The sequence below is a fragment of the Melanaphis sacchari genome, unplaced genomic scaffold (genome assembly GCF_002803265.2).
Source record: "Melanaphis sacchari strain LSU unplaced genomic scaffold, SCAv2.0 Contig11_pilon_pilon, whole genome shotgun sequence".
Classification (NCBI taxonomy): domain Eukaryota; kingdom Metazoa; phylum Arthropoda; class Insecta; order Hemiptera; family Aphididae; genus Melanaphis; species Melanaphis sacchari.
The window spans coordinates 5,272,161-5,282,469 of record NW_020270469.1 but is presented as its reverse complement, the minus strand read 5'-3'; the positions used below and the strand labels follow the sequence as shown (position 1 = coordinate 5,282,469).

Sequence of the window (10,309 nt, the reverse complement as noted above, 5' to 3'; positions counted from 1 at the left end):
TACCTACACCTACACACAAAAAAATCGCTTTATATTATAGACTATACAGGGAGAACAGGCTGAATAGGGGCCAACGTCATTAGAGAAAGATGTTCTACAACTCGGTTCATTTATATACCTATTTTATACTATACAATATACATACGTCATTGATAGCGAGATAGAAAAAGAAGTTTGACAACAATTTTAGGAAAAAAATCGCATACCTACTTTAGATTCCATAATAATATGCGCAGTTATTAAATATCTGTTTCTTATAATGTTGGCACTTGGCAACCTACTATACTTAGCTATAGTTGAGTATGGAAGAAGCGTAGTGTAGGTACTATAAACTCCTCTTCTGATTCTTATTAATAAGAACAATTGATCTAAAAAAAAATTAATGTGGGGGAAGATGAAATCCTTAAAAATTACCACTAGATTTAGAAATACCGAATTTTCCAATGTCAAAAAAGTTACCAAATCACACCAACTGAAAGTCTAATATTTCTACCAAGTATGGGGTGTTACACCACCCAATGACCCCTAGGTCTGATATTGTCTACCGACTCCACTATACCTCACGTTTAAATTCTTTCTTACTTTTCGAACCATTTTAGTACCTACGATAAGAAAATTAATACTCAATAAAAAGAGTAACGTTTTTCTATATTATATAAAACAATATACCTATGAAAAAGTATACAACAATAAACAGACAATCAAATTGCATCTCCACAAAAAACCAAAGGTGAAAGGACAATAATAAAATTGTCTTAACCTATAATTAGCCCACGTCAGAGTTAAATTCTAGAACAAATTCAATTGATGTCAATTTTTTTTCACGTGACCCACAATCGAAAAATACCTAATCAAAATAATATTTACAAATAATTTATGCCATGAATAGAAAAAAATATTTTTAAAAATAAAAATATTAATACTGTAGAATTGGAATTTTTTACCTACTTATATGCTAGAACACACGAAATATCTTAAATAAATTTCCTTTTTTTTTTCTAAATGTTGAACCACATTCAATAATAACATTATTTTTTTCTCATCACTTCTGAAATCTAACATTGTCTTAGGTACTCTGAACCACATCTAAAAACCATGAAAATTTTAATTTCATGTCTGTTATACAATAATAGAATTACTGTTTGTCCATAAAACAAATTATTGTTTCATTTTTTTCATATTAACGATAGTCTCTAAATTTTTATTTTTTTCAACAGAACAATAGACATTGCTTATTAAGTAGTGCTCTTTAATTCGCAATTATTCTATGGTGGTAGATGAATCCTGTTAACTAGCATTTACAACACTAAAATATCTATAGAGTATAAATTATATATAATAAAAATTATGGTCTGAGTTATAAATTACTAAACATATTGACTAAGTTTACTAATGTTTGTGAAACTATTATTATTTGAATGATAACAGGTGCCGATGGACGGTGGTGGATGATCAAAACTCAAAATGATCTATTGCACAGGTGAACGCGGTTATTAGGAAATATATGGGCACCACTGAGTTAACAATTTCAGTTATGTACCAGATAAAAATTAATCTCAATAAAATGTATTGAAGTTCTTGACAGTGTGGAAGTGCCTATAAGTTTGCCATTGTGATGACTGTTTTTATAGTAGGTAGGTACCTAAAATATAAATACAATAATATAATTATTAAAATATGCATTAGGTATAATGTCTATATTTAATAATAAAGATAAATCCAACATTCCAATTAGATAAAATATGTTAGACTTATCATCTATTAATGAATTACTTGAGTATGCTTAATAAAAAACAATTTTTTTGTTTTACATTATTGATTATTGAACAATCATATTAGGTATATAGGTACTTAAAGAAGAATAAATAATTTAATGCTTTACAGTTTACATAGTATATGTTTGTTGCAAACCAAATATAAATAATGAATAATTGAACACGCATAACTTACAAAACTATTATTGATTTAAAAAATGTGTGTAGGTAGGTACCTACCACTTTAAAATATACAGTAGGTAGGTATACAAAAATAAAAAATAATGTTTGTTTATTTGAGTTTTAACTTACTTATGAAAAGAACTACTAACTTTTTTTTTAGATTTTTAGATTTATAACTTATAAGAAAAATTCTAATTTTATTGAAAAAAATAAATATACAATATTTAGTACAAATATAGATATTAACATTATTAACGTTGCTGTTACGAATAAAAAAAAAAAAAAAAACTGAGAGCTGAATACCTACTACATTATATTGAAAAAATAGTTTTCGGACAACTCATATTTTTTTTTTCTAAATCGTAACGGTCTACTTCATCATAGCTAGTGTATAGAGTAATAATGTAATTAATATTATGTGTTACTTGTTTTATTAGGTACTCAGTATATTACTCTCTCAATCACTCTCAATTTGAGCTAAACCTACAGAAATTGTATTTTTATTTTTATGAAGAATTTATTTTCAAACTTGTCAATATCATACTAAAAAAATTAAAATTAATTTGTAGTAAAATATTTATGAAATTACACTTTAATTTACCCAAAACTTGAAAAATATATAATATTCATCTTAAGTTTTTCTTCAAATAGTAATTATTGAGAGATTGGTTAAAAACAATTGTTCCGACTAATTATTATTATCAATTATTATTTATAATTTATGTTCATTATTATGACTGTGTTAGTTGCAAAACACAAATTTATGCTAGGTAAACAAGTATTGAACGTTTACCACACAACACGTTATGGTATTATAACAGGTAATACACGTATACATTTTGTCCGTAAAAACGATGGAGTGCATCGAAATATATTAACTGTTTATAAATGTTTCTAAAAAATTAAGAATTTAAATAAAATTAAATTAAAATGCAATTATATGGTAAAAACATTTGATAAACGTTTAAGCAATACATTTATAAAACTAAGTAATATTTCCAATTCCGACAATGTATAGAATATCTATACGTCGGCCAAGGCAAATAAATACTTTGAAAACAATTTAAAATTGTTTTTACAACTTATATAGAAGTGAATACAGAATTAGTAACTCGTAATTAAATTTTATAAATTTAAATGTATAAGGTTATTCTATTTTTTTGAAGACTGCTGCGATTTAAATAAAGTGGATATAATATATACTTCCTACTTACTAGTCGCTATAGTACAGTAGCGTAGCCAGAATTTTTGTTCAGAGGAGGGGGGGACTGATCAATTTTTTACTTAGCTGTAGTTTACTTAGGTTCTTCCATAATTTGAACATGCAGATGCTGAAGTTTTATTTTAGATTTTTGTTCCTATAACCCTTAGCATATATTGATTTAATATACTTGTATACCTACTTTAAATACTTTGGATATTTTATTTTAATAGTAATATACAATAATTTTTAAATTGTCTTAAAATTTTGGAGGGGGGTGGGGCTACAGCCCCTCAGCCCTCCCCCTGGCTACGCCACTGCTATAGTATAATTGTGTTAGTGCATGTCGGCATGTCACTATGTCGGTCATGTCACCGTGTTAAGATTAAAAATCGTTTAAGAAATTCTCATCAGAGTACTCGCGCACTCATTAACATTACAATATTGAAATTAAAACAATTATTTTTTCTCTTTAATAGTAGGTACCATCAATATTAAAATCTAAAAATACATGAAATTATTATTATTTATTAATTTTTAAATTTTAAATAGGTACGAGTATAAGAAAAAATAACCTGGAAGAAAATGAGAACGAACAACCAAAAAAAAAAATTTTTCGCTCTAATTCATAGTTGAAATATGATCATACAACTTGCACTGTAAACCTACTAAGGGTGAACAAATGTTGTTTAATTATTATGCTCAATAAAAATGATGCTCCTTTACGCTTAAAAATTGTATTGGTCATTTTAAGAAACTGCCTGCTCAGAAAACTTAAACGGTCTCGAAAGTCATAAAAGCTCTGACAACTGTCACTATACCTAAATGTAAGATATGTATATCATCATAATTTTAATCGCTATTGCTCATTTAAAAATTTTAAGTTATGTGTTGTTTTCTCATATTTTTTGTTTACTTGAATCTTAATATTTGTGAATTCTGCAATCTGTAATTTTTGTTCAAGACGTAAAGTTACTTTGAATCGACACATTAAAGACAAACATATAAAAACCTAGTTTGGTCATTTTGTAAATCTGACATTGCCATATGATAGGAATCTAACGAGGAAGACAATCCTTGAATGAAGGCAAAATTTAAAAAGAAGATAAAAAATAAATTTTTCATTTTAATGATTAATGATGATAAGGTAAATGTATCTTTATTTTTTCAATTTTTTATGAATTAAAATTCATTGTATAAATCATGATATTTAAAAAAAATTATCGCCACAAATTTTGATCAAAATTATTAATTACAATTACTAAAATTACGTTGAAGCATAAATGTACATACATTTTCAATAACTTGTCTTAAAAGTAGCAGTAGGCAAAAAATAAGAATAATACAATGCAGTGACAGCACCAGGATTTTTTTCTAGGTAGGGCCACAAAAATGAAATTTAAGCAAAAAATGATATATTTATAAAAAAATATGTAATTTGAAAAATGATATTTTATAATTTTTAAAAACTATATAATATTATAATATAGAAATATATTAATCTAAATTACAAACAGACTGTACAGTGAACTAAAAAATACAAATACCATTATTTTTTACTTATGAAAAATGAGAATATTGGTATGTCTAATGTTAGGCCAATGGTAGGGCCAGACATTTTCAAATAGGGCCGTGACCCTACCTGGCCCATCCCTAGCGCCGCCACTGATACAATGACAATTTTTAAATGCATTAATTAGGTACAGTATGAAAAATCGCGGAGAGTATTTAAACGACATATCCATATAAATGGTGACTATCAATTTAAAATTATGAACGATAAATTCATTTCTTATAAAAATGTAATATATTTTTAATGAATTGTTCAATTTACCGTTTATAGTTTTAATAAATATATTTATTTATTTATATGATATAAATTATGATTTATGGTTATGATAATTTATGAGTTATAACTTGTATTTACTTTCATATTTTTAGTAGTTATATCATTTTTATTAGTGTATAAATTATGATACTATTTTAGTTCCTGTATAGTATATACATAATATACATTAAATAAATAAATATCTCTATTTGTCTAGTAATCAGTATACATGCTTTAAGCATATAAATAAAGTAAAATCCTTGCAGTATTCATAATAGTAACTAGTAAGCATAGACTAATTAGACTATTATATATATATTATACACACGCACCGAACACAAAAAATTTTGAATTTATGAACTACAAGTATGTAAATAGCACAAATAATACACACCTAGATGCTGTGGCTACTGACTTGGATATTAAATATTAGGGGACCTAAACTGGTGGTTTGCATTTGAACTGAGAACACATTTTTTATAGTTTCTGATATTCATTCATATAATTATAAAATATATAATATAGTTTTTACATTTTTATAAATAAAATGTTTATTGGTTATTCATTTTTTACATGAAAAAAAATTTATCAAAGTTGTTTCAGACTATTGAGGTTTAGTAAGTTTCAATGCGAACGCTTGTAGAAATTAGTTGGTAACTCGTAATTTATATGATAACAAATCATAATAAATATATAGATATAAAAGTATAAATGTAATGATAGTCATTTTATTACTCAATAAAAATAAAGAGTAGAACAAAGCTTTAAAGTAATTAAAACCACATAAGAGAAAGACAACATTAAATAAATAATACAAATTGTTTATGTTTTCTTCAATCCAGTGTATTCCATCCCCACAAGAGGATTAGCTTTTTTCGCATGATATTTTTTATATCCAACTTGTTTTTTCTTATAATACGCTTTATCTTTCTTTTTAGTACCTTTGTCTTCTTCTTCTTGGTCTTTTATATATTCTTTTAAGGAAGTAGGTACCATATAATCAGGGACATCTGCCATATGATCTTGTAGTTTCACTGTATGTAAAGCTTTGTCATGTCTCAAAGACAGTAAATCACGAGGATTTTCTTGAAAATATCGCTGTATAAACAATGTAAATTTATAAATTAGATAAACTTGATAATATTAAGTTATATAAAAAATAATCATTATTTTACTTTTAATTTTTTTGAATTTAACATTTCAAATTTTATTTCTTTTAGTCGAGCTTCTCGGACAGCAATTTTAGTAACAGCTCGCCAAGCATCTTTAGCTCGGTATCTAAATCCTTCAACTTCTTCTAGTTTAAAGTTAAATTCTTGAAATATGTCATTTTGTTCTGAAATACCTTGTTTTATGTAATCTTCCACATCTTTTAATAAATGTTGTTCTTTTATATTTAAAAAGGATATGGCTGTGCCCTAAATAAATAACACAAGAAATTAATTATTTAGAAAATTATATCTAAAAAAAAAACTTTCATACTTTATTTTTTCCTCTTGCTGTACGGCCAACTCTGTGTATGTAAGAATAAATATCTTGAGGAAAATCAAAGTTAATAACAATTGACACAAATTGAAAATCTATTCCTCTTGCTATACTAAATTCTTTATCATGTTTCCGTTTACTAGAATAAGAAATAAAAATAAATATTTGTTAGTATTATTCAATTAAATTTTTAAAAGCTAGATTTTGTTTTTACCTAGTCTTAGTTGAAGTTATTTCATGTTCTTCATCTAAAAATTTTTCATCTGATGCTATTATTATGTCATATATATTATCATTAAATTGATTAATTGTATGACATCGACAACTAGCCGGAAGTTCAGAATTTAATACACAAGTATGAATACCAAATTGTTCCAAAAATAATTTTAACCTTACAAAAAAAAAAAAAATGTATATATAATTATAATCAAACTTCAATAAAATTGAAAAGTATACTAACTTGTAGCATTTATCTACAGAATTAACAAATACTATAGTTTTTCCTTTTACAAGTTTTAACTTAAAACAACAGTATAAAATTACTGCTTTATCTTCTTCTTCAGCATTTAACTTGTAATGAGTTAATTGTGATAATGGAGCCAAATCAGGTTCTTGCAGTTTTAATATGACAGCATTTCGTAGAAGCAACTTTTTTAATTCTAAAACATCTTCTGACAATGTTGCACTAGCCAAAACAGCTTGATAAGTTTTTGGTAAAAATCTATTGCACACCAAGGGTATATTTTATCATTTTAAATAGAATCAAAATTTGACTTTTTGTTTTTACTCACTTTATAACTTCTTTAATTTCCTCTTCAAAGCCAAATGAAAATACCAAATCGGCTTCATCAACCACCAGTGTTTGAAGTTTTTTAAGAGTGAAGTTTTTTGCTTGTAAATGAAGCAATGCTCTGGCTGGTGTAGCAACAATAATATCAGGTGCTATATTTAATAAAGGCTGTTGTTCTTTCATATCAATCTAAGTAAATTAATAAAGTAAGTTTATATTTTAGATTCTCAATGGAATGATAAATTTATTGGTTTATCAATATTGTTTTTATATTATTAATGAGTCACCAGGTTATGGAAAAGTAAAAATACTTCAGAAAAAAAATATCCTTAGAATTATTAGCTGACATTTCTAATTTGAGGAGAAACATTTTATCTCTATTCAGAACTGTTTTTTGCATACAATAATTTATCATTGAATTTAAATTTAATATATTAATGATTGTGGGGACCTACTCAATGGAGAGATACATTTGGTGCTTACTTTATCAGCAGAGCAACTGCTATGATTTATTTTAATACAGAAAGCATCGATTATCCACACTACAAAATGTGTAAGATTTATTAATTTTATAATTGGAAATTTATTTTAAATAAATAAATATATTTCCTATTTTTAACATAATACATATTTTACTTTATATCATACTATACTTATATATAATGCATAAGTATATCAGTTTTATTTCTTATTATGTAAAACATTTGAATTTATGGTTATTGTATAATTTTAACCATTGATTGATTATCCACATCTCTTTCAATTATAATTAGTGTAAATAATAGATGCTCTACTATTTATTAATAACTTGGACCTTAAAGTTATTTAGTTATAAAAAAAAAAAAATTGTATCATATAATAATATAACTATAAATTTAAATTTAATTATCAATTGAGTTAATACTAACTTGATCAGATATATCAACACATTTAACAACTCTTGAACATTTTATGGTTAACTGAAGTATATTCTTAAAAATCTGGTTACATAGTTCTTTACTTGGAGCTAATATTAATGCTTGTGTACAATAGTCATCAGGATTTATCTAAAACATTAGTTAAGTTATGGAATGATAATAATTATTGGTAATAAACTTAAGAAATTTTAAAAATCATTGATATGTATTGGCAATGGATCATTTTCTTACATCTTTGTACTCTAATATTTTTTGTATTACAGGTATAACAAATGCTGCTGTTTTTCCAGATCCAGTTCTTGCCCTCACCAACATATCTTTGCCTTCCAACAGGAGCGGAATACCACGTTCTTGAACTAATGTGGGTTCTGTCCAACCCTGATTCGCAATTGCCTATAGGAAAATAAATTGTAAAAGAAACCAGTCTTGTAAATTTGGATTAGATTTCAAAAAAAAAATCTATTTGATAAAAATTAACAATGTAAATAAAACCCACTTTAAGTATACGATCGTCTATACTCATTTGATGAAAGTTAATATGAGATTCCATGATCAATGGAATAGGACAAAAAACAAAGCTTAAAATTAAATTATGAAAACAACAATTACATCGACAAAAAAAGAGCACGTGCTAGAATGAGAGTTGATACTAAGCAGTAAGCGGGTCTGACGTCTGAAAGTGAAACGTGATTCATAAACTGTGATAAGCATTATCAATTATTATCTATTATCAAGCCATGGGAACACGGTCTTAGAACACGGATAATAGATATACGGTCGAAGCCAAACACCGCTAGCCAATTAAAAACGATTATTGTTATATGACGTCACAATAGACCTAAATTCTCGCGGCTGCACGGCAATACTACGGACGACAAGCGTATTTAATATATATTTTCATCTTTGAACTTAAATTGATTTTTAATTTAATGTTTCTTTAATACCAACTTGGTTTTTATTTTTTTAATGAAAAGTATACCTATACTATGAGTAATATTTGTAATTAATTAAATAAATAATGAGTTAATTACACTAATTAACATTCAAAAAAATAATTGTTCAATCATTTTTATGTAGTAATAACTTAAGGAGTAATATTGTAGTTCTGGAGATTTTTTTTCTAAGATCGCGAATTATTTCCTGGGGTTCTTAAGATTGTTATTCTGTTTACCATATTTTAATTACGTATTTTAACATATAAAATATTATGGATATCAATGAATAGTATTGAGTGATTTAAGAGACTGATATATTTAAAATTAACTGAATTTATTTAGCTTTGTGAATTTTATTTTACATAAATACATTAACATAAATTTATAATACAAACATTTAATAATAATAATGTATTTGAAACAAATTATGCAAAAAATAAGATAAGAATTTACAAGTTCAAACTTTAATCTTACAAATACAATATATAACCAATTAATAATTTTTACACAAATAAAAGTATAATAAATACCTATTTACATCATATTTAAATTATATATATATTATCATATTTACACATTTACATTAATTAATTAAGAATCAGGAACAATTAATATAAGTAAAAAAATATTATAATAAGGTTTAAATACTATTTTTTTTAATATTACAATCCCATACAATATTTAAGTTATTATTTTTTTCATTTTTTTTAGTTGATTTTCTATCTGTGCTTGATGTTTTTTTACCTTCAGATCTTTCAGCTATAAGATTATCATTCAGCAGTTTAATTCTAATGTAAGTCCTTTGGAGAATAAACGCTTTAATTAAATCTTCAGGCACATCACATTTTTTTTTTATTAATTTAGTTAATCTTTTAACAATATTTGATTCGGTATCAATTTTTTCTTTGTGAAACTTTTTAAAGAGGGTTTCAAAAACTTTAGCTTGCTTAACCCAATCCGTAGACGGTTCAGTTAAACCACCAAATGACAGATGTTGAACCCAACTTGGTGCGCTATATGAATGATCTGGTTTTTTGTCTTTGGTATAACAACCCAAGTGGGGATATTTGTTTTTGAATTTACGGGCAAGCCAACCACACAAATAAATAAAACCATCTTCTTCATTAGTTGTTGGAAGATTATTTTGTGTTGATGATGATTCAGATGATGACAAACTGCTATCAGATAAATCATTTTCTTCGTTATTGAAAGGGAT

At 25.7% G+C, this 10,309-nt stretch overlaps 1 protein-coding gene across 1 annotated transcript; it reads right to left on the bottom strand.

The window, feature by feature from the left end:
• Nucleotides 1–5,720: 5,720 nt before the first annotated feature.
• Nucleotides 5,721–8,832, bottom strand: LOC112604187 (probable ATP-dependent RNA helicase DDX56). Its single transcript, XM_025353109.1, has 9 exons — nt 8,655–8,832; nt 8,390–8,551; nt 8,150–8,287; nt 7,243–7,430; nt 6,912–7,172; nt 6,666–6,842; nt 6,449–6,590; nt 6,142–6,384; nt 5,721–6,064 (listed from the first exon to the last, which is right to left on the bottom strand). The coding sequence occupies exons 1-9, from the start codon at nt 8,706–8,708 to the stop codon at nt 5,789–5,791; spliced, it is 1,641 nt and encodes a 546-aa protein (XP_025208894.1). The 5' UTR covers nt 8,709–8,832; the 3' UTR covers nt 5,721–5,788.
• Between the last annotated feature and the right edge of the window lie 1,477 nt (nt 8,833–10,309).

Coding starts and splice junctions, on each gene's coding strand:
- LOC112604187 (XM_025353109.1), bottom strand. CDS start 8,708: ATGGAATCTCATATTAACTTTCATCAAATGAGTATAGACGATCGTATA. Junction 6,591..6,665: donor ATAACTTCAACTAAGACTAG/GTAAAAACAAAA, acceptor TTCTTATTCTAG/TAAACGGAAACATGATAAAG. Junction 6,385..6,448: donor CAGCAAGAGGAAAAAATAAA/GTATGAAAGTTT, acceptor TTATTTATTTAG/GGCACAGCCATATCCTTTTT.